This window comes from Nipponia nippon, unplaced genomic scaffold (genome assembly GCF_047370975.1).
Source record: "Nipponia nippon isolate SJK-2023a ecotype South Korea unplaced genomic scaffold, ASM4737097v1 scaffold_1, whole genome shotgun sequence".
NCBI classification, from domain to species: Eukaryota; Metazoa; Chordata; class Aves; order Pelecaniformes; family Threskiornithidae; genus Nipponia; species Nipponia nippon.
In genome coordinates this window covers 161804181-161828416 of record NW_028262290.1, presented here as the reverse complement: position 1 = coordinate 161828416, position 24236 = coordinate 161804181, and the positions used below count along the sequence as shown (strand labels likewise).

The 24236-nt window shown below is 47.1% G+C and overlaps 1 protein-coding gene across 3 annotated transcripts in view; it reads right to left on the bottom strand.

The window, feature by feature from the left end:
* Positions 1–2876: 2876 nt before the first annotated feature.
* Positions 2877–24236, bottom strand: part of XIRP1 (xin actin binding repeat containing 1) — a 34641-nt gene continuing 13281 nt past the window's right edge. For 2 of the 3 annotated variants that reach the window (XM_087730942.1, XM_009475356.2), the window contains 3 exons: positions 14513–14670; positions 13191–13244; positions 2877–11558 (listed from right to left, as the gene is read on the bottom strand). In XM_087730942.1, coding sequence (XP_087587068.1) covers positions 3867–11558; positions 13191–13244; positions 14513–14670 — 7904 coding nt within the window. In that variant the 3' untranslated portion in view covers positions 2877–3866. The remainder of the gene's footprint in view (positions 11559–13190; positions 13245–14512; positions 14671–24236) is intronic. The other variant, XM_087730959.1, reaches the window with a different exon arrangement.

Genomic DNA, 24236 nt, shown 5'->3' with positions numbered 1-24236 from the left:
AACCAGACGGAAAGTGATGCCATGTTAGCAGGTCTCTCTGAGAGAAATTGAAGCTCTGCACCTTTGGCATGGATGTCATTTCACTGGAGGAAATGAGCAGGCTATTTGACAAAGAACAGAGAGTGGTGATGGGCAGCTGCATGAACGCAGCATCATCTGTGACGATGGTGCAAGGTGCCAGTCCTGGTGATAATAAATCTCAGCCAATGGATCAACTTTTTTATATTTGGCAGTACAGATTACAGTTACATCTGGCATTTCCTCTGACAGTGATGAGCTCTCTTATGGCACGAAGGTGTGTGTCCTGGCAGAGAAGACAGTAACTGTTGACATGTCTCTGTTGTATAAGAAAAAAGTGCTTTCCTTTAATTGTGACCAAGGAAGGAAGCAGAGCTGTTTAGCAAACAAACAAGATCTCTCTACTCTTAGCTGGGAATGAATGTGTGTACTCCTGGACTGTGTTTCCAAAGTGGGACAATCTTTTATAGGGGATGCAGGTCTCTTTCTCTAGGGGATTTATTTTAAGTGCTCACTGTCTGATGCATGGCAAATAGACTTGCTCTTCAGAGGTATTTTTATCAGCCCCAGGAATAAACCTTCCTAATGGTTTGGAAGATAGAGAGGTGACTAGCAGCAATCGAATGGCACTGTGGGCAAGGAAATTATCTTAAGAATTCTGTGAAAAGCAGTTACAGAGTGTTCCTGGAAGGCTCTTCTAGCACACTGCTGATTACTGCCGTGCTGAAAGTTGCAGCTGGCTTAGGGCTTATCAGTTGTTGCCTTTTTTTCCCTAGGTGAATTAAAATCTTTATACTAGGAGGGGTCAGCTGGAAAATGCCAGTGTTATTGATAGGTGAAGAAGATGGTGAGCACAAAGCTTTCTGACCTAAGATTAAGTATCCTCAGGGAGACCAGTGGCTGCAATGGAGCTGGTAAGGGTAGTACTTGATGTAGGCACTTCAAATGTGGCATATTTCATGTCTACTGCTGCAAGAGAGCCAGATCGGTAGCTGAATTTGTCCTTTGACCACTCAAGGAGGTACAGTTAAGACAAGGTCACCTGTCCTCTGTCCACTTGGCCCAGGTAATCCTCCCAGCGATTTTGTTCTTGAAAATAACCACCTAGCACTGTGTGAGAATGTAGCAACCCACTAGGGCAAAGAATGGTGAACAATGTCATGTCTTGTATCCAAAGATCACAGAAAAACTATGACAACTCATTTGGGATTTGAAAGTTTGTATGTGCTCTGCTGGTTTATTATTGCAAGGTCTGAGAATATGAGCTGATCCTTCAGCTTGTATTTGAGTTTCAAATCCTTGCATTTGTTTTTTTCTCCAGCTCTTTCAGTGCTTCAAGGAGCCATGTATGGTCCTGAAACAATGCAGCATCTGTCCCCTCACAACATTTCAGTCTCTGGCTGATGGAAATACCCAGAAAGAAACACATCTTAAATGATCTTAGCTTCATAAAAGGCTCATTGAGACATTTAGAAATCCTGTAAAACCAGAAACACAAACAATAAGATCAGTATTTTTAAGCACTGGCAGTGCAGGATATTTGGGTTTATTTGAGTTCCTGTGGAATCATTTTCATTGCCCAAACAACCTGTTTGCAGCTTACTAAAACTGCTCTGCAGCTGTCCTTTAAAAGAAATGAAACAAACATGTGTTATGGGCATCCTGAAACAAGTTAAGACAAGAAACAATCAAGGATAAGAAAGCAGTGTTGGAAAAATTTTGAAGAGCAGCTCTAAATTACTAATTCTCCCCTGTTTCTACAATTAGTCCTACTAAAACAATTGGGAAGGTCTAAGCAGTTATTTTTTCTGATTCCCTGAAGCCAGATATGCTCAGTTCATGATGATCTGCTCTTCTACCTCAACCTTTGGTGTATTCTTTGGTGGAACTGAAAATTATATTCTTTTGGCATATCTCACTTTCAGATTTATGGGGTCCTAGAGGAAAACCAAAGAGCTCTGGGTATATGCCTGGTTTTCTGGGGGTTGAAACAGAACTTTTACTTGGTCTATAACACCTTGAACAAGGTGAAATGTTATTTGCCATTTAAAAACCTAGCTATGGACTCAGGGATACAAAGTAGTAGACGCTGAAACAGTCCCTTCCTCCCCAATGTCTTGCTCTTTGATCATCAATGTGAGCTCTTTTCCCTCAGAGGAAAAAAAAATATTAACCACAATATCTTACTGAAACATGGTGGTTTTTTGAATGACATTACTGTCCCCTTCTGCAGAAAAGTAAACTGATGCACCAAGAGGTGAGGTGGCTTGCCATAGACCAGCCAGAAAACCTACAGTCAGACCCAGGGGTTGGTAGCCTAAGTCTAAGCCAGGTGTTAGGACACAGCTCCCCAGGAAACCATCCAGTCACTCTGTAGGCTCCTCACCTTCTCCCACACCTGGAGCAAACTCTGTGCTCACTCACCTCATTCCCAAGCTGAGGCCAACCTGTGATGTGAGTTGAGGCACAGCACTGAGCAACGGCTGGTTCATCAACTGCTGCTCCTTGTAAGCCTTATGGAGGCACAACGCCTCTGCTGCCTTCTCACATGGAGGAAATGGGTACAGGCAAGTGTTCAGACCTTTCTTGGTGTATACATCCCACTCAGGCTCCACACACCTACAGAAGGTCCTGGATTGGGTGCTGTATATTACCCTGTACTCAATTTTCAGACGAGTATGAATGCTGCTTGCCGCAAGGCTGTTAATCCACCCACATCGTAAAGAAGATATAGAGTAAATCCCTCCACTACTTTAGAGTGCTCTGAATATGTGATTCAACTGGTTCATTGAGAGATGATTTCTAGGTATTTTGAAAGGAAACAAGCACTCAACAAAAGAAACTGAACCAGACCAAAGTATTTTTAGAGGTAATGTTTACCTTCAGAACGCAGCAATGGAAGTTAAAAAAAAAAAAAGCCACAAAATATCTAAAATCTTGAGTTGAGAATGTACAAAACAAAGTCATCATAATAAAAAGAAAATTGCTTTACAAAGTTTCAAAATGAATTTAAACAGTAAACACATATGAAAGCATGAAAAATCTAAAATAAGGTTTTTGTATATATTGAATAATAAATTACGATTCTAAAAATAAAGAAAGGAAAGCAGTAACCATTCTGACTCAAGTAGAGAATCTCATAGCATGTTTCTTTGGGGGAACGGCACTGTAGGTCTTGGCTTGACAATTTTCAGTAGCATCAAGTACTTTCCAGGAACTGAAGAATAAACTGACAAATACCTCCCCCAGCCCTAATAGTGACAGCAATTTGAGAAATTTTTTTTCCTTTTCTTTTGTTACTGGCTAAAAGAAAACCTGTCCAACCCACCCAACAATATAAGCATGTGTATATATGTGTGTTTAGGATGCCCTTCTTGGAAAGTCTGTATTGAAACTAGAAAAAGGAAATAGCATAAAGGTGTTTGTTTGTTTGCCAGTGACTAGATTGGTTGGTTCTTTAATTGATCCTACCTATCCTTTCTTCTGTATTAGTTCAGAGAAGCCCAATACAAATGCCCCCCCCCCCCCTTTCTCCCCCCAAACACTCTAGGGGGAAGAAGCTACCCTAAGCTGCCCATGGATGGATTTTTCCCTTGTGCTTCTAACAGTGTCAGGACTCTGGGTTGTGGTGCAGCACCAAGTCTGTTGAGTTGGCCAGGTGAGGGCTGTTCTCCTTCAGTGTCAAGGCAGGCTGCATTTGTCCTGTCTGTATGCAAACACCAAGATGATGACCCTGAGAAGTCCTTAGGGTGTAGATTAATCACTGTGTGTAATGTGGATAAACTAGATTTTTTTTTTATTGTGAACTTTGTTGTCTTATACAGTTCTCTCTTGCTCTCCAGAACGTCCTATTTCTTTGGCTTGGAGTTGCCAAAGGTGACAAAGACCACTCCTGGCTCCTGAAAACTGCCGTTGGTGTGGAAGTCTTCGCCTGGGCTCTTCATGTACCTCCGAAACATGGGTGAGGCAGATACCTCATATTGGGGATGAGAGACCACATCGCACGTGGAAGATGTTTGTGTCTCAGATTGCTTGGTGACTGTGGTGGACGAAGTGATGATTTTGTTTCCAAACTGGTCCATTTCCTCGTACTGCTCCATGACAGTCCGGGTGGCTCCATAGAGCTTGGACCCATCGGGCCCTGTCTGCAGCTCCAAGATGCTTTTCTGCCTCCGCGGATTTTGTGGGCTGGGGACATTCACGGAGCAGTAGTCCAAAAAGCCTCCTTTCATCCCACAGTGGCAGCTGCCTTTGGGGGTGTCCAAAGGGCACCTCTCTTTCTCACTGATTGGATGGTTGGCATTGCCAAGGGTGTGCTGTTTCATTGAGCTCAGCCCAACTTTTGTTTGGACAGACTCTGGTCTCTTCTCAAAGGTGGTCATGTCATGCCCAGCAGACCCTGCTGATGGATGGTTAAAGGAGCTAAAGCTGTCCGGAGCAAAAGCATCCCTCTTTCCTGGAGTGTCAAGACAGTCTGGTGAAGGGACATCCCAGGGGGAATGTGCTGTTCTGGGTGATTCTGCTGGTTTCCTGGCAGCAGACTCGATGGAGATGTAGGAAGGTGAGGAGGGAGAGCTGACACGAGATTGAATGAGGCGGGGGACCTCTAACTCTGCCTTGGTTACCTCGGTCTTTTCCGCCACCTTTGCACCTTCCACAGATGCTGCTTCCCCTGTCTCCAGTGTGATTCCCTCCTGCTTGGCTTTGCTTGAGACAATACTGATTTTACGGATATTGCTGCTGCTCACAGAGCTTTGGGTGCTCCCCAGAGACTCCTTGAACAGCCCTGAAAGCCCAGCAATGTCTGACTCAGATTTGAGACTAGAGACAGAATAAAGAGCTTTCTTGATGGCCTCCTCAATATCCAGGAGCCGGGCAAGTGTCTGCTCCTTCAGGTGGATAATCTCAGCACTTGCTCGTTCCAGGTCCCCAAAAACCAGCTCCACTGAGGAGACACTGTCAGTGTCCTTTGCCAGTGTCTCAGCCCTGTCCTGTTGCTTGGCCTGCTGGGCCTTCTGACGAACAACCCAGTCAGGGACCTTCTCAAAGAAGCTCTTCAGAGCTTTCACATCCACTTTGCTTGTCTCTTCCTCAAACTCCCTCACCCGAGTCAAGATCTCTTGCAGCTCCTCCTGTCTCCTGAGGTTCTCAAAGATCTCCATAGCTTCCTTGACATTGCCTTTCATGATCTCCTCTTTGTGTACTGACAGCCTCTTCCGACGCTCATCTTCTGTTTCTCTCTTGGCTTTTTCTCTCATAACAACTTCTGGCTTCTCCTGGGCAGGTGTCTCTGCCTCCCCATCAGGACATCTCAATTGCCCACTATTCCCCTGCTGTTGCTCCTCAAAGGAGTTAATTGACTCCTGATGGAAGGACATTGAATGACACATTTGCCTACTCTCATTCACCTGCTGCACGACTCTCTGACTATCCCACGATCCATGAGAATTAGACACACTTTCCCTTTCCACCTTGGATGAGGCATTTTGTGCAATGTCATCTCCTCTTTTTGGAGTAGTGGTATGGCCCACAGGGGAGGTGCCTGGCTCAGTCTGTCCTGGCACATTAAGTGTCTGTGATCTACCAGGACAGGTTGGATGTGATATTGAAGAGCACCCATTCTTGTCTTGGCACAGCTCTATATGCCTCTGAACCACCTCACCTGGGCATCTCCTTGGAGCTGCTGCTTTCCCGTTCATCATTCCCTGCTCGACTTCAAAACTAACCACTCCATTTTTTATCAGCTTTGAGGTCTTAGCAATGTCTGATTCCACCTTTCCTTGTTCTCCTTTGCTGGCCTTGTACCTTTCCTCTGCCATTTGAAGAGGGGTTTTGGCAGGGGTTTTTGGCAGCTTTCTCTCAGGGCCCATACCCTGAACTGTGGCAGCCTTGTTCACAGATGTCTCCAAAGTGCAGCCTTCTGCCTGAACCTCCCCATGGCCTGATTGTTCATGTACTTCCGTGAAGCTTAATCCCAGCTCCGTGGGGGGAGGCTTTGGCTTGCTGATCTCCCTCAAGCCTGGAGGTTTCGGAGGCACAGGTGGAGGGATGGGTTTGGTCGATCTGCTTGTGCTGTTATTTGCTGAGACAGAGTGTGCCTCGTGTAAGAGGTGCTCAGGTTTTGGAGGGGGAACAGGTTTTTTCCTGGATGGGGCAGTAATTTCTGGTTTTGGAGGAGTCCTGGGCTTCTCTGCAGAACTCTGATCACTGGGTCTGCAGGACAGAGAAGGGGGGGCAAGAAGAGGTGTCTGGAGTGGTGCAGAACATCCTGGGGCTTCATCTTTGTTGGTTGGTAGTGGAAGGGCACCTTCTTTTGTTGCTTTAGTTGAGGGTGGGCAATGCTCTGCTTTCATCACAGCAACTGAGGGAGGAGGAGGAAAGTCATTATCAGCCTGCGACCCTGAAGCCACTACAGCAGTCTGGTTACTAAAGACTTGAGTCTCATTTTTCTTTTTACACACAGAATAGGACTGCCCTGCATTTCTGTATATCATAGCGGCTTTAAAATCCCCTCTGGAGACATTAACGTTAGACTTTTCCAGTGACTGAAGTGTGGCTTTTAAATTACCTCGGACAACATCCTCCTTTTCTACCAGGCGCTGTTCTGTGGCGGCACTTTGCAGTGCTCTGATAGCTGTCTGTACATCCCCTCTGATAACAACATCTCTTTCTTCTTGCACTGATTGCTCTTTGTAATCAGACTCAACAAAAGGGTTTATATAGGTTTTCACGGGTGTGGCAGTATAAAGGCCATCCTTAATGCTAAAATCTCTACTAGGCACAACTTGGCTTTCCTGGCTCAATAGTTGTCCTCCCTGTACTTCCTCTGAAGCACTGACCTTTTTGTGTGATGCTATGCTCTTCTGAGACATGCTTGTGTGGGTCTTGGATGCCTCCTGGACTCTAGTGGTAGTGGTCCTGATGGCAGTGCTGGTGCTCTCCTGCGTGGTGGATGCAGAGTCTTGTTGGCGTACGGTTGACTGAAGGGTCACTGTCCCCTGTGTGCTGGCTGCCTGCTGCCTGCAGGCCATGTGGACCTCCTCCTTGTTCCTCTGTAGCTTGCTCTGGACATGGTGTTGAATGTTTTTTGCTTCTGCTGTTGCTAGCCTCAGGCTTTGCATTGCAGCCTGAAGATCATTCCCAAGGGCCTTTTCTTCTGGCTGCATCTGGCTGGCTTCCCCAGTCACCAAACTCTGCTGTTTCCCAGTCACTTCTTCCCTCTGAGCCGTCACTTGGGTTGGAAATTTACCTTGTGTCATAGCTTTGGGTTCTTTCAAACTGGCGGTGGTGGCTGCTTCTTTCTCTGCCTTCTTGCTGACATCTGCAACCCTTTGGATTGACTTTGTAGTCACTTTAAGCCCTCCTGACAGAATTTCTTCCTTTCCCATCACTTTGGGCAGGGGCTTCCCAAGACATTGCACAGTGGTGCCTGTCACACCTGCTGCATGCACAGCCTCTCTCTCTAATGCACCCTCTTTGCCCATGCTTTCACATGCAAATACCTTTTTTGCTCCCTCCATAGTCCCTGGCTCACCCTCTGCAATTACTTTCTCTATTTGTTCTTTATTTGGTAAGATATGTATCTTAGCCCCCTGCACGACCCGTGGGGCACTCTCATCTGCCCCCTGCTCTGCTTGGGAAGAGATGAGGGACTGTATCTCTGACTCTTGTTGGAGATTCTTCAGATAGTCTAAATCTCCCTTCTCAATGCAGCTCGCAAAAAGTTGAACGTTTCCCTTCTCATTGTCCTCACGCTTAATGGTTGCTGTTGCTTTCTGCTCCTGAGAAGAAGCCAACAGATTCCCTATCGTTGACTTCACGTCCCCCTTGACAACTTTCTGCTGGACAGAATGGAACAGGAGGGAGTAGAGAGTCATCTTCACTGATCCTGACTTTGTCTCTTGTAAGACCATCCCCTTTTTGATGGAAGCATCTTGACTGAGGAGAGCCTGTAAAGCCTTAGTTACATTTCCACTCAAGTCCTCTTTGCCTTTAACAACTTCACTCTGGTCCAGTAGCTGCAATGGGCTTACTTTGATCTTGCCCTCTCTGTCCTCCTCCACCAGCACACTCTGTGCTTCCACATTGGTTCTGTGCAGGAGCTGCAGCATGATCCTTTGCAAATGGCCTCCCACAATCTCCTCTTTCAGGATCTCTGGAGTACCTGGGCTGCTGAGCTGGTACTTCACCATCTTCACACTCTCCATATCATTGGCTTCAATGAGGATCCCATCATGCTGAATAGCCTGGCAAGTGCAGAGAGTCTCTAAAGTCTCCTTCATGGTCCTTTCTTTCAGTTCTGTTTCTATACCACCTTCAGAAGCACTAAATTTATCCAAGGGTGTGCTCTCAAAGAGCCACGTTGTACTTTTCACATCTGCACAAGGGATCACTTCTTGGGCTCCAGCACTGGCCGTCACCTCTGAGTCCTTAAGGGTGTCCATTGGCTGGGTTTCAAACAACCAGGTGCAGCGTTTTACATCCCCTTTCTGGCTGTCCTCTCTCTGCACTGTACTGATAGATGAGCCTCTCTCCGCATCCCCATACAGGGAGTCCAGAGGTTGGTTTTCAAAAAGCCAAGTGGATGTCCTCACATCACCCCGCTGAACATCACTGACACTGACCATCCTCACGTACTTCTTCTGGCCCACTTGCTGGGACTCAAAGAGCTGCTTGTTGGACTGAACATCTCCCTTCTGCACATCATCTACTGTTCTGGGCGCAGACATCTTTCCCCCTGAGAAGGAGTCAAGAGGCTCCGTCTCAAACCTCCACCGGGCAGCCTGGACATCTCCTTTCTTGATGTCCTCTTGGGTGACAGCCCTAATCACAAACACCTCTTCTTCCTTCTTGATCTGATCCAGGGGCTTAGTTTCAAACAGCCACCGGGCGCCTTTCACATCACCTTTCATGATTTCTTCTTTTTGCACTGAGGTGACCTCATGGTACCCCCCCTCTTTGTCCTGGATAGCATATAAGGGTTGGCTTTCAAAAAGCATTGTGCAGGACTTGACATTAGCTTTGCTCATAGTGTCTTTCTGGATCTTCTGGAGCTCTGTCTCATCCACTTTGTCATGGATTTGGTCAAGGGAATAGGTCTCAAATACGAACCTTTTGCCTCCAACATCTCCCCCCTTGATACCCGTCTCTGGGGGGATTTCCTGGATGCCCTCAGAGCTGTCCTTCAGGGTGTCCATGGGGTAGTTCTCAAAGAGCCAAGTGAATTTGTGCACGGATCCGGCTTCAATTGTCCCAGCATCCTTCTGGGATGTCGGTTTGGTGGCTGTATCCAAGGGCTTAGCTTCAAAGAACTCCTTCACTCTGGACACTTCCCCAGACTGTATCTCTACACGACTGGAGTACCTCATGGTTTTCTTTCGGTCAGCTTCACCAACAACACTGCTGCCCAAGGGTTCAGTCTCAAATAGGTGCCGGACAGTTTTGACATCAACTCCCTGTAATTCCTCCTGGCTGTAAGCCTTACTGACTTGTAAATACTGCTCCTCCTGGCCTTTCAGGGAGTCCAGGGGCTGAGTCTCAAACATCCATGTGTATGACTTCACATCAGCTTGGGGCACACTGCCATCCTCCTCCTGCTTCTTTTCAGCCTTCTCGTACAGGGTGTGCATGGGCTGGGTCTCAAAAAGCCACCTGCAGGTCTTTACATCCCCCCGCTGGGAGATCTCCCGCTTCACCGAGGGATGCTCCTCACCTTCCGTGGCTTGGTGATGAATGACATCCATGGGCTGAGTTTCAAAGAGCCACTTGGCTGTTCTGACATCACCAGCCACCACCTCTTGTTTTGTGATCCCCCGTATTATATCCACTTTCTTGGTGCTTTCATCAAACTGGTCCAGGGGCCTCGTTTCAAACATCCATTTGTAGTTCTTGACATCACCACTGATGATCTGCTCTCTGCTTACAGAGGTGACTTCATGGAAATTGCCAAAGCTATCCTTGATGGCATACAGAGGTGTTGTCTCAAACAGGATTTGGTTGGCTTTGACGTTGCCAGCTGGAATCTTTTCCTCTTCTTTGGTGACGGGCTCAGCATCAGCCTGTTTAATGCTGTCTAAGGGAAGAGTCTCAAACAGGGTCTTGAAAGACTTCACATCCCCTTTCACTACTTCTTCCATGCTGGTGGCTGGAATTTCTTCCTCAAATGCCTTGGAGATGCTGCCAAGGGGACAGGTCTCAAAGACATGTTTTCTTTGCTTCACATCTCCCTTCTCCTCTGCTGAAAGCTCTACTTTCTTTAAACGTCCCACCTCAAAATTGTCTTTCAGGGTTTCCATTGGCTGGGTTTCAAATAGCCAAAGCGTAGATTTCACATCACCTCCAATGACTTGTTCTTTGGCTACAATGCTTTCTGAAGCTTCTCCTTTCAGAGAATCAAGAGTCTGGGTCTCAAAGAGCATTCGCTGCTTGCTGACATCTGCCCCCGTGACAAAATCCGTTGAAGCCTTGAAGTCCTGTTCTTCAACTGTGATTTCTCTGATGGCATCCAGAGGCTGAGTTTCAAATATCCACCTTGCTCCGCTGACATCTGGCCTTCCAATTTCTTCCAGTGAAATCCCACGGATTATTTGCACTTTGGAAGTGTCCTTGTTGATGGTATCCAGGGGCTGAGTCTCAAACAGCCAACGAGCCGTTCTGACTGCGTTGCTTTGAATTTCTTCTCGGCAGACGGACTTGATTTCATGAATGTTCCCAGTTTTGTCTCTGATGGCACAGAGGGGCTCTGTTTGGAAGAGCCTGACAGTCTTCTTAACATCACCTTTTAGCTCCTGGATTTCTGACTTGAGTTGTAGGATGCTCTTCTCCTCCACTGAACAGCAGCGTCCTATGGCATCCAAGGACTGTGCTTCAAAGAGCTGTTTGGCACCTTTCACATCACCTCCCTGGACGGGCTCCTTGAGAACTGCCTCCTGCACTTCAGTTTCATCAGAATACAGTTTGTTTAATGAGTCTAGTGGCTGGGTTTCAAAGAGCCACCGGGCAGTATGCACATCCCCTCTGGCAAGGTCTGTTTCTGATACCTTGGCTGATGTTGACAGACTGTCCCCATTGATTGACTGGCTTTCAAACCTCAGGGAAGTGCTTTTCACATCTCCACCAGGAATGATCTCTTCTTCTGCCAGCTTCTTTGTGGCTTGATGGTCCCCAATGGAGTCAAGTGCCCAGTTCTCAAAAATCCAGCGCATGGACTGAACCTCTCCTGGAAGAACTTTGTCCAGGTTCACAGATGCCTGTGCATTGGGATCTTCTGTATTAAGTATTTCTTCCAGGTCCTCAGTCACAGCTTCTTCCAAGTTCTTCCTGAGCTCAGGATGCATGTGTCTGTAGAGCCTCTTTAGCTCGTTCACTTGACGCTGCTGGTAGAACTTGGAGAAGGCTTGCTTTGGAGGAGGCACAGGGAGTGGGTTGAGATCCTGGCTCCCTGGAGCGATGACCTGGACTGAGCCAAGGGCAGGAGGGGGAGGTAAGTCGTCTTCCATTTTCTTGATGTTAACTTTAGATGATTTCTGAGCTTCTGACATCTTTAGGGAAACAGTTTTAAATGTCAGCATCATCTCTTACCCTCCAACCCCATGGCTGTTAATAGTGAGAACGGCAAAGGAAAAAGCCAGCCAACAAGGGAAATCCATGCACCTACTAAGCTCCATACCTTTGGTTCAGTAGCACACAGCACTCCAAAGCATCACACCACTGCACACGCTTCAGGCTTGGTGTTAGCTCTGGTTCCACAGCAATGCACTCTAAAGCAAGGTCCAGGCATGTGCGGTGGTTAGTCTACAGTCCCCAGGATTCAGTTCAGCTACAGTGCAACAGAGATGCCCAATTTGGACTGCGTCAGCAAGAGAGAGTGACCACAAGAATAACAGGAAGAATGCTGTCTTAGAGTACCAAGCTAAAAGTTAACTTCTCCTTCCCGCTCCCAAGTGTCCAGGGCAGTGTGAGGACTTGCAGAGAGTCTGGGAACATAGGATATGGGTGCAGGAGAAAGCCAAGGAGCTATTTGTGAAGAGGTCTCAAGAAGAAAATGGGGAGAAGGAACCAAAGTGTCAAACTGAGCTGATGAGGACAGCCTATTTTTGGGTCGTGAGCTAGCATGATAGGCTTTTGGTAGCACCACGGGCTGCCCACTGCCCAGGAGTGAGAGCTTGGGGGAGGATGTTTGTCTGATTAATGATTTCTTCTGTTGGACTCACGAGTGTACCCCACGTCATCATTTGCATATGAATAGATGAACAGTTACACAATTAAAGACTTAAATAAAGCTCTTTTGACTTGCAGACTTCTACAGGCATGAGACTAACTAAGTTTCACAAACTGCTGGAATTAGCATGCCAAATTCTGTGCTCTGTTAGGAGGAAAAAGCAAGGCTGAGGGACCAGAGGTTGGGGTAACACCCCATAGCTGGGGGCCAGCAAAAGTTCGACCTGTTTAGACTCAGTCAGCCTGAGCTCAGCTCAAATTCACAGCGGTGTTGGTACAGAAATGAGCAGAGGGTGCAGCCGTGATGGGATGGACTGTGGTTTTTTAGCCTACCTTTGAGCCTCACTTTCTGCATTTTTTTCTCCTTAGCTTGGGAAGCCTGGGTGCCCAACACTGAACTGAATACCTACAACCTGCACTAGTTTGGCATTTATCCAAAGGGAAGGTAGCCAAGGCCTATAAACATTGTCTAAAAGAGACTATAATCCCGGTGGCTTTCCTTTCAGTAAACAGATCTGCTGACCCTTGGCATGCCTGTGGAGTTACGTCTGCAGAGTTATGCCTGGAATATTATTAGTTGTTGCTCAAAGCAATGGCGCGCGGTGTTATTTTACTCTGTTACACGCAGATTGTTCCGGCTAAAAATAAGTATTGAACATTAGTAAAAAAAAAAACCAAAAAACAGAATACCAAAATCAGCATATTTTGCAGCAAGTGTAAAATGCAAATCTTTCATATGAGCCAACATACTTTGAATGCACTTTTTAAAATAAGGGTGTTTTTTTTTGGATCCGTGAAGAACTTCTGAACGTGGGGAAGGGCAACTGAGCAGCTGATAGCTATATTCAGTATGAAAGTGCTCCTTGGTGCCTTGTGTGGGTATTTAAATCACACTCCACAACAGTCCACACATATTTGGTTAGATAATGGTGCTTATCTTTAACATTTCTTACCTTGATTTTTTTCTGTCTGTCGGGAGAGCGAATGGAGTTGTCCTTCACAGTACTCTGGAAAAGACAAGAGGAGAAGTAACATCAAACTGCATAGCAAGACACGTTATCTATGTGTGTACATATATATATATATGTATCAACTACTGAGACCCAAAAACAGGTGAGGGGTTTTTTTTGGTTCACTGGCAGCTCTGTACAGCTGGGAAAAACAGTCTTATTCCAGGTTGATCAGAAATATTTGTTTCCAAAAGTCTCAGTCAACAAACAAAACCCTAAACACATTTATTTAGAGCTGGGGGAAAACCAAAGCAAGCACTGATTTCTCCAAAGTTTGATTTAGCCTATATTTTTGTTTATACTTCAATATTTTAAAAATAAAACTGATCTACAATTGTAATTGTGTTATGGATTGTATAATTCATTGTTTTGAAATTGTGTTGGTTTTTTTTTAGACTTCTAACCAGTTGTAATTTTCCAAATACAGTCTCATTTATTTTCAACTGGGACTGCTTCAGTCTGAATTCCTCCAGTGCAGAGCCCTGATACATGCCTGAGAGACTGCATCTCTGGACAGGGACCCTGCAAAAGATTGAGAGTGGGAGGGAGTATGAACATGCCTGCAGGAAAGGTCCAGATGTGAAATCACATCCCATATTACTCCTGGATCACCAGTGGAGCTGGGGAAATGGCAAAAATGTAGCTCAGTGCCTCATAACCCTTATAACCTGAATTATCCTATGACTCATTGATCAGCCTGGAGTGGGTGATTAAATCCCTGGATCCCAGACCAAGGGCTATAAACAGAGGAACACAGGGAGGTTGCACTGTAAAGTTATGCCTGAGTGTGACATATATGGACATATATATGTGCGTGTGTTGGAATGGGTATAGCATGGAGATGTATGAGTTGCTGTGTGCTGAATATTTCCTCCATGGATGTGAAAGTGTAAATATATATGTGCAAATAAAGGGGAAATATTATGTATGAATAAACTGTTTGTACAGGCTAGCGGATGTAGACGTGTGCATTTGGTATGTGTGTACATGTGTGAATATAATGTGTATATATATGTGTGTGTGTATGCGTACACAGTTTATACATCATATACATACATATCAGCACCTCTGATAACATTTATACAATATTTGCAAATGACAAGGGAAAGCTGGTCATTTTTGGAAAACCAAATGCTGTGTTTCTCCAGATTTACAAAACCAGCCATGTTCTCTCTCACCCTCTTACAACCACTTGCTGGGACGGGACATAGTTCGGATGCCGCTGGTGATTTGTGAGGGGGAGGACGGCGGTGCGCGGTGCTTACCGGCTGTGCGGGGCTGCCAGTGTGAGCAGCAGCAGCTGTCTGGGAGAGATAGAGAGCCGACAGCTCCTTCACGGAGGGCGCAGAGGACCTCCCTCGTCCTTGGTGAAGTATGCGGCTAGTGTTGTCTGATATGTCTAAAAATGACCGCGTCCTCTCATCTGAAACAGGGACAGACGTGCGCGGTGAGCTATGTGGCAAAGATGCAAGGGCACGGCCAGCCTGGAGCGTGAGCATCGCTTACCAAGGGCTCTGCCGGGCGCCTCTGCCGTCTGCACACCGATTCCCCTGGCAGCCCCTGCCCCAGTCTCCCAAAAATTAACACCATGCCCTTTTGGTTCAGGAAGAAAATGTGGACATTTCCACCTCTTTCATGGCTGAAATGGGCTCTGAGCCTGGATGTGAATAACACATTGGGCAGTGGGTGCAGAGCCTGCACCCATTCTTACATCCCTGGACAAGGCCATCACCAAACATGAGCGAGTTGGAGGACGTGAAGGAGCTATGCATGTTCAACTTGAACCACTTCCCACTTTTTTTGCTCTGTGGCTGCACCGCTTTCCTATTGGTGTGCCTCACAAGCAGTTATATCCATCTATCTTTACCTCTCCCCTGGGAGCCCATTTCAGGGAATGGAGAGATGACGAGGCTACGAGACTTGCCCAAGGATGTAGCACAGAGTCTTTGGCAAAGCCAGAGGACTGAACCCTGCTCTTAGTTTAGAGATCTGATATTTTGAGTTCCCATGGGGCCCCCACCGGGACCCAGCATGGCATTGCTGAGATATTCAAGATATTCAGCGTTCCTTCTACCTTTGTTCAGATGCCTCCCGTGGAGACAACTACAGCTGAGGATGTCCCTATCCAGTTCATGGAGAATGACTACTCTGGGAGGAGGTGATCTATTAGCCAGACCTCCTGAGGGGTACACAGAGGAACTGGATGGTTGGAGCGGTCACGCACATTCGGATGATGCTCAGGCCATGCTCCCTCATTCCCTCCTGTTGTACTCCATCCCCCTTGGTCCTCATCCCCCTAAACAGGGGGGGCTTCCCCTCCCTCTGAGGATGACAGCTGTGTCCATCCCCAGGGAGAGGTTTGTGTCAAAATTAATGGCTCTAATGTAGATGGGTTCAGTTTTCAAAGAAAGAGGCAACTCCAAATTCTAGCTAAGAAATTTATTTTTGCATTACTCTGCTGGGTTTGAGGAGGATGGCCATCTCCACTTCCCATCACAGACATACATAGAGCTTTACACCTATATGATGCGTCTTAGTCCTCCAGGTTAGTCAGGGCTGTAATTTCTCTGTTACCACTCTAAAAACACGAGAAGGTTCTCCTTTTATCTGCAGACTTGCACTGCTGAATTTGGATTTAGTGTGGTATTTGCAATGCTTTCTGTTTGAACAATGGGCTCTCTCTCCACAAATCCAGCTATTGCACAGCCAGGAAAGGGCTGATGTACTTTTTAATATGTGCACATTAGAAGCACTGCAGCAATTCTAGCGTTCTTTGCCCTCCAATCTCAGTCCTCAAATCACGAGATTTTGTAAATAACAAACTTAATGACCCTTTTTCTTTGCTTTCTGCATTCTGAGTTCAGATTTTCAAGTTTTTCTCTAAAATACTGAAGGAGGTTTACTCTGTTTTTATTTTAAAGTGACAACAGCTAATGTTATATACTAACAGGATTCCAGGAGCTGATGCTTCAAATGAAATACAAGTTCCTACGGAGGCAAACATACACCAAAAAGCCATGAAGATAAGAGCAGAGGGACCCCAGTGAGCTTGTCAGACACTGGCCAGCGTGCTGCTGGAAGGTGCCAAACCCCAAGGTTTCTTTTGTCCTTGGTTCCAGCTGCTCCTGCAGATGCTCAGGCATTTTGATGCAGAACTGAGGCTGGATACATGAGGAAGCAGTGGGATGCAATGCAGATTTAGCTGCCCAGTTCTGCCAGAAGTCACTAGGACATCAGGGGAGGAAAGAGAAGAAGATAATTCCTTAATGCTTTCTTTGCTAAGTCACCATGTAAATATGGGACATCTCTCCCTGATTTCTGCTGTCCACAGCTTAAACACTGAGTCAAAAGGAATTATCCATCTACAGCCAGTGGAGACGGTGGCACAGCTGGGGCAGATTTGGTGCACCTTAAGATAGGCTGTGAGGTTGCAACCACCCTCTGATTGCATCAGTTTTTCCCCACTCTGCTCAAGAGACCCCAAACTTTGACTAGATCCCTGGCTTTTTGAGATGAACAGCACCCTGTAAATGGGGAGGAGGGGGTCAAGGCATCGCTGAGACACTGCTTTTACAGGAGCCGGTGATGATATCTGCTAACACAAGCCCCTCTGTCTCCTGCAGTAGGCTTCTCCTTTCATTCGGAGGCTTGAGGCATGCATTTGAAGGGGTCTACTCTCTAAAAATGGAAAATGAAGTAATTGCCAGCAAAGGTACTTTGGATTTCATGGTCTTTCCTTATTATGGCTGTACCCTGTGAGAAGAACACTGAAGCACGTGCTGAATTAACTGCAGAAGGCTTTGAAGAGGGTTTTGAAAAATCATGTCTGGGAATCTCTTTCTTTTCTCCTACATTGCTGAATTCCCGACTGGGAAGGCAAAGGAGGTCCAATCAGTCTGGAAAACAGAAGCTTTCTTCCTTGCAAGGTAATGAGGTTTGGCTAAGCCTCCCAGTAAGAGTAGTGGTGAGAGCTGGGGAGACTCAGCCTTGCTAGCTTTAAAGCAGAAAGAAAACCAAGCACAGATTTGCAGCCTTTCTGGTTGGGGAAATGAACACAAGCCCTTGGCAAAGGCATGGCCATGCTGAAAAAAAACTCTCTTAAAAACTACCTCTAGGAGATGGGAGCACTTCACGGCAAAGCAGGGACCCTGCCTAGGCTGACGCGAGCATTGCCGTGCTTAACTGCTTTGGTGCTAAGTGCTTAGCAAAAGCACCCCCATGTCCTAGAGCTGGGCTGGTAGCATTTAATGGTCTCCTCCCACCCCGGGCTATGGGTATTACCGCTGAGCTGATATAATTTGTACTGGCCCATGGGTCCTTGGGTTGAGATGCTGCACAAAGAAGAGTAACATGCCCCTCCAGTCAAGAATGAATAATGCAGCTGAAGGAAGATTTCCAGTCCATGCAGTGGAAAATAGCACAGCCTCAGTGCTGCCTTGTCCTTCATCCATTAGCTTGGATGGATGAAAGGCCACAGGGCTTCTGTTTTAATGATGGATATAATTAGATACAAGGCTTTCGTTGAAGCCTTCCCATTATTCCCCTTATTACTGCCTTTGTTTTCTTTTTCTTTTTTTTTCCTTCTCCTTTTTGACATTTCTGCTGTGCACAGGCTGTGCACAGCCCTCTGTTTGCTTATCACTTCTCACAAAACTGCCTGCCTTAGATAGGGGCTGCTCAAACCCTCCGGGCGGGCGGCTGGCTCTGTGCTTGCGGAAAGTCTGGTAGCTCCACGCAGCTCTGCCTGACAAAACAGGCTGCTGCCACCCTCTAAATTGCTAATTATAGATAAGAGCAAAAGAACAAGAGTTCATTCCGCTAACAAGAAAGCCGAGCTGTCACGTATGTGCAGCTAACGGCGTCCGAGCGGCACCTAGGACATCTCAAGAGTTGTGAGCATGGTGCCACTGCACAGCATCCCCTGGGAGGGAGGGGGGAACTTTCCAGCTGGGGATGCTAAAGCAAAGCCAAAGGATGTTATGCGACCAGGCTTAGGGTGTTATTTGTTGTGTACGAGATGAAGGGCATGGTAGTCCAGTTCAAAACCTGTGCTGGGCTCCATGTTTCCGCCTTGCTGAGCAAAAGGGCTCCGCTGGCACATTCGGCGTCTGTTCCAGTGCGGAGTGATGCATCCCGCGTGGTGCTGATTGACTCGCACTGACTGCAGCCCCAGGGATTTAAAACCTGATACTTCAAGCATTAAAGCATCCCCCATGAGCTAAAATAGAAGAAAAGAGCTCCTGAGGACCCCCTCCTCCCGTCCCACCCAGCGGCTGGCTCTGTGGCCGGCGGCGCTGCTAAGTGAAGGATATGGGAAATGCTCCTCCCCGCTGGGATTTGTCGGCAAAATGTCCTTCGTGCCAGTGTCTGGCGCCGAATGAATCTGCACATTTCATGTGAGGGGCTGCAATGTTAGGACTGTCCATAGGGAGCAGCTGTCGGGGTTTCTTTAGCTCTTCTCTTGCCCCACGTATGTGCTACTCCGGCTCAGTTTACAGCCTTGCTTGCTCCATCAGCCATGCCCCCCGGTGAGCAGGGAGGTGCTGTGGGACCTGGAAACTTGCAATGGGAAAATCATTCCTCATATTCATCTGTACTCACTGATCTTTCTAGACAGAGGGGGGAAGAAAGGGAAAGGCAAGGCAACAGGGGGAAAAAGACTCAAATATTCATCTAAAAATTCACTCACTTCCTCTTCAGCTATTGCCCATAAATCACTCGACTGCTCTGTCTCCTGCTGAAGATAATATTACAGGTGTCTTGAACCGTAACTGTGTTACATCTGACAGCCAACTCCCAACAAGTGGAAAACAAATCACTAACAAAAACACTATCCCCCTCCTTCCCCTGAGAAAACCCCATCTCGCCAGTAACACGGCAGCTCTGGCTTGCTCTGCTTTCTATTTAAACCACTTTATCCTATAGAGAAACAACGCTACCCACCTGTTGGTGTCCACCACCTCTGCCTCTGGCACTCCTTCGCAGCCTGGCTCCCACCAACAACCCCAGTGAGCTACCGAGTGCCTGAGTCACCTATTAAAAAAGGAAGCTGCAAGCTCAGCACCAGTCTCCCGGGTCGCCTGGCCAACCACATGTCATCGGCTTTGCTCCCAGAATCAGCCACCCTGAGCAAACACAGCTGCTAAACAAAGCCTTTTGTGTCGCCGTGTGCACCCCACGGCGGTCCATGAACCAGGGGTTGTGTAACGGGGCCTGAGATCAGCCAGGGGCTTGCACGGGGCTTGCACAAGCTGGAGGGAAAGGGATAGTCCAGTGGTGCAAGTTGTGCCAGGGTCCTGTCCTCCTCCCTCGCTCGCCGAAGGGAGTGGCGCTCCAGAGAGCATCCCATCCCAGCCAGCTGAATACAGCATCCTCCATCACCTGCTCAGCATCTGCCCGACATTGCTCTTCTGCAGACCAACATTGGGTTTGCCATGATGGCTGCTGGACCTGGCATGTCCTATGCCATGGAGCACAGCCATGTCTCACACCTTGGCTGTGCCACGGCTTGGGTGCTGCAAGACGTTCAGTGCATCCCATGGTGCAGGACCCAAAACTCAATACTCAAAGGCCGGTGGGAACAAAGGGGCCTGTGTCCTGGAGCTCCTTAGCACCAGGGAAATCAGGGCAGGAAAACAGTGATTTCTTCACACTGTGAAAGTGACTCTGTTTTCCAAGAGGATGGAGGTGAACTGACATGGAAATGCTCCTGGGTTTGTGGTGCTCTGGGCTGGCTGTTTCCTGGGAATATGGGACCATGTCTGCTATTTCTTCCTGCCTGGGATGGGTTGTGGGTTACTCCCAATCGGACAGTCATTACCAGTTGGGACCCTAAACTCAGGCTGTGTGGCTGGACCAGTGCCCCCATTCCCACCTGCTTGTCCCTGGCATGCACGTCAGTGAAACCTCAGCAACTCACTGGCCCCCTCCTGAAGCTGGAAGCCTGTCCCTGCAGATGGGGACCCCATTTCTAAGTGCCTCTATCCCTAGATGTGGGACCTGCATGTGCTGAATCACACCTACCCCATCCTCCTCCCAGCTTTGCCCGCTGAAGAATTGGTCCACTGATAAAAGGAGCTCCTAAATACCGGCACCACTCCACGGCTGGGCTGAGGGAATTTACGCGGATGGGTAAGCACCCATAAAAGCTGGCTGGGAAACCAGTGCTGCTGCTTAATCCAGGAGCCTGGCAGCCCATTGGTGGTGCTTGGTCAGCGGGGAAAGGTTTAAATCTCTGGCCCCAACCCCTGCACCAGCGGCCCTGGTCCATGGGGAAGCTCTGCCAGAGGAGACGCACAACGAAGGTGGCGTGGGAAGAGGGGCAGGCTGTCTCGCTGCCCCAGTTTGGAGGCTGCAAAAGGGTGAGTGGTCCTGGGATGCTGCAGCAAGGGGTGTTCAGGCAAGGGTGGTCCTGGGAGGGTGAGGGTTTGGGGAGGGGAGATCATATCTAGCTATTTCTCATTGACCTCATGACCCATTCAGCGCATGTTAAAATGTTATGGACTTCTTTTACCAAAGGAAGGGGAAAAAAAGATGGGACAAGGGTGCAGCAGGGAGCATCGACGAGATTTTTAGGCAGCCTCCAGTAAGAGTGAGGACCAGTGATGCTCCGAAGCATTATGTTTATCCTCACGGGTACTCCCTCCTGACTCCTGGATCACGCTTTTCTCTGTTTGCAAACTGCAGTGTTTTCTCTCATTTTCAGTTCTACAAAGGACAGAGAGGATTTGAAATTCAAGCTTTTTCTTTTTGCCATGGATTGGCCAATTATGTGAGAGAGTGGCAACTGTAAACATTTTTTTTTAAAAGAAGTAATCTGTTTTGTTTGACTGTTTTGGTCCAAGTTACCTTTTTGTTATAACTACATGGGCTAAGAATCGACCTTTAAAATTGAGAACTGAGATTTTCATATGCTCACCTAACCAACTCAGATGTAAGAACACCACTGATTACAGTTAGATAACTAACAAAAATCAGACAGATTCACAACACTTTTTTTCTCATTCCAAACTTTCATGAGTAGACCTTCTCTTTTCAAATGAGTTTGTACAGCATCGAGTACAATAGATCCCTGATTTGGAGGTGGGGGGCATCTCTGGTATAGATCATAAATGTAATGACTAACGCACATCAAAAAATACAAATCATTCTCTTTTGAAAGAGTTTAAGAAAGATTTTGTGCTGTCTGCAAGCCATATGTTGCAATCACTTGAGCAGCTCTGGCGCATAGAGCTAATATATGAATTCTGGGGTGGGAAACGGGCTGAAAAGTGCCAGAACCAGAGGAAGGTGCTAAACAAAGAAGTAAAATAAGATAATGTAACTAAAGAGCAGCTGTGTTGAAGAGGAAATAAGATTTAAAATATCATTTCATGCTTTAGGAATTGTCTACTAAATTATAGTCAAACAATTAAAATTTCGCACATGTATAAACTTGCATTTGCAAATCTGAGGGGGTGGGAGGGGGTAAAGGAAAAAACAGCTACTGAAGAGTGTCTTGTTTCCAGCACTTGAATTTCAAAATCAGATCTCTACAATTTCCAGCACTTCTAAACTGAAGATTCATGGTCTTTAGTCACTTCTGCAAATGTTTTTGGCTCCTCAGTGTCAGCTGGACTTTCCTTTGCAGAAGCACCATTGCAACCCCCAGGTAATTTAAACAGCTCCTGAGAAGAGCTGGGAAAATTTAGCTTCAGGCGGAGCCGAGTATCTGCCCCAAGGCAGCTTGGGGCTATTTCTGGGCTTTGCAAAAATCCAGGAATGTGGAGGACTCTATTCCTGGTACCAAAAATGCCAAGAAGCTCTGCTGAGAGACAGCTGCGAGTGGCATTGCTGGTTGGGGATGTGGCCTTCCCAAGTAGGCCAACTGCTGTGGCGTTGTCTTTCCTTAGAGAGGGACTTAAGCATCACTCAGGTCAGCTCCCCTGCTTCTGGGATACGAAGTGCCCAGATGCAGCCCCAGCTACCTGCTCAGCACTGCCTGTTCTCCATGTTCCTCTGTTATTTGCAAAGGGTTAATAAAAGCCGAGCGGACGTTTAATATATTGCTCCCCCAGGCTGTGTATTGCTGGGATCTCAGTATCCAGCACTGCCCTCTGACATGCTGAGGATCGTGTATCACGCACCATTCTTGTACTCTCCAGTAACTCTTTACCTGTTATTTATATAGCGTGCTTTCACTGAAATGGTGATAAACACCTCTGCTGCCAATACAACAAGAGCTGGTTTTATTTCCCTCTTTCTCTATTTCACCTATCCCTGAATGCTGGCTGGCACCAGGACTATTTTTATCCATATCCCTGCTGCTGGGCTCCATGTCCTCTGCGTACTCTACCTGCTCCCAGAGAGCAGCATCTCAGCCCTTGCAGGCTATAATGCAGGATGACCATTTGTGATAGCGGCTTCCCTGCCTCTAAAATCTCCTTCCCCACCGAGGGAAAACAACACCGAGCTGCCCACTGGAATAACCTCTGCCTGGGGAGCGGACTCCTTGGCATGCCACAAATACCAAGCCTTTTAAGGGAAGCCCTCTCTAACCACTGTGAAGAGATACCTTGGGAATGTCTGTGCAGGCATGAGCCCTGAGAACATCACCGGCCGCACATCCCACCTGGGATGCAAGAGCACAGCCGGGATCAGGGCTGCAGTGTGCTTCTTAAAGCATTTCTTTGCCATGCCATGGTGTTTATGTGGGAGCATTGCATGGATAACATGGAGCTCTGAGGAGCTGCTGAGACCCTGCCTTTGCTTTCTATTCTTATCATGGTGTTTCCATGCTGCAGTCAGCTCTTTATCACTGACAGTCAAGAAAACTTAATACTGTTTTGGAAGAAACAGCCATAGCCAAAAAAAAAAAATTAGCAGTATACTTTAAAGAGAAAACCCCAACCCACTTATAGCTATTGAGTTCCCCTGGCATTTCCATTTATTTCTGAATGAGGCAAATTGCCAGTGAGAATATGGAGGAGGAGAGAAATGGGTGGCTTTAAAAGAGTAAAATACCAGGTTGTACAGCTCTTAATGCAGAGATTCCTGCTGCCATGTTCAGACTCAGACTTGGGGTTTTTGCTGGTGCCGAAGAAGGATTTCCATCCTCCTAGCATCAGGGTGAAGGCATCGTTGTCTGGTTTCCCTCAAAAAGGAGGCTTTTGTATCCTGCAAAATACTGCATCTCTTCAAGGGCTGAGAACAGCCTTTGTAGGATGTTCCTATGAATTTCCACCCATGCTGGATCCCTTAATTGCCACTAGTGGATTATCTACCACTTTGCCTGGACAAGAACACAAGTTTTCATATTTTGCCTCTTCTCATCAAGTGATATCTGTACCTGAGGCACCAACTCCACCTCTCCTTTCCCAAATCCCTGTTTTCCTAATAAAAAACCTAAAGCTGCTTCAGATATTTTCCAGCAAAGATTTGGGTGAAAACTGGAGAACTGGAGGGATCTGCGGCAAGTTAAAGATTTTCTGTTATTCTCACAGCAATCAGCAGGATGTGTATCCCAGAAGGAAATGTTAACCACTGCCAAATGCATGAGCAGAAAAATACTTTCATCTCAGGCCATTGGGGTTAGGCCTTTCACACAGTGATTGAGGGGCAGCACCAAGACCTGGACCTGGGGTCCTGGCTCTCTCCTGTTGGCCATGACACAGACCTTAGAGCTAAAAGGCTTCAGCAGATGGATAATCAGGTATGAGACACATGCTCACACACACAGGGGTAGGTTTCTGCTCCGTCTTACAGAGTTGTGCAGGTTTTTGGAGTTACTTTCCATACATGAGCACAAATAGGGAGTGGTATGGCCGTATTAACGTTGCTAACCCAACAGGCTCCTGAAGCCCTTTATTTGGCTCAGGGTCGCAAACACATTTCTCAGCCCTCCCTGGAGACTGAGAGAGAAGAGAGGGGGAAAGAAATTCCCTCCTTAACTAATCCTACTCTGCCTCCTGTACTCCAGGGATGTGAGACGAAGCCAAGCTCATTTCCCTC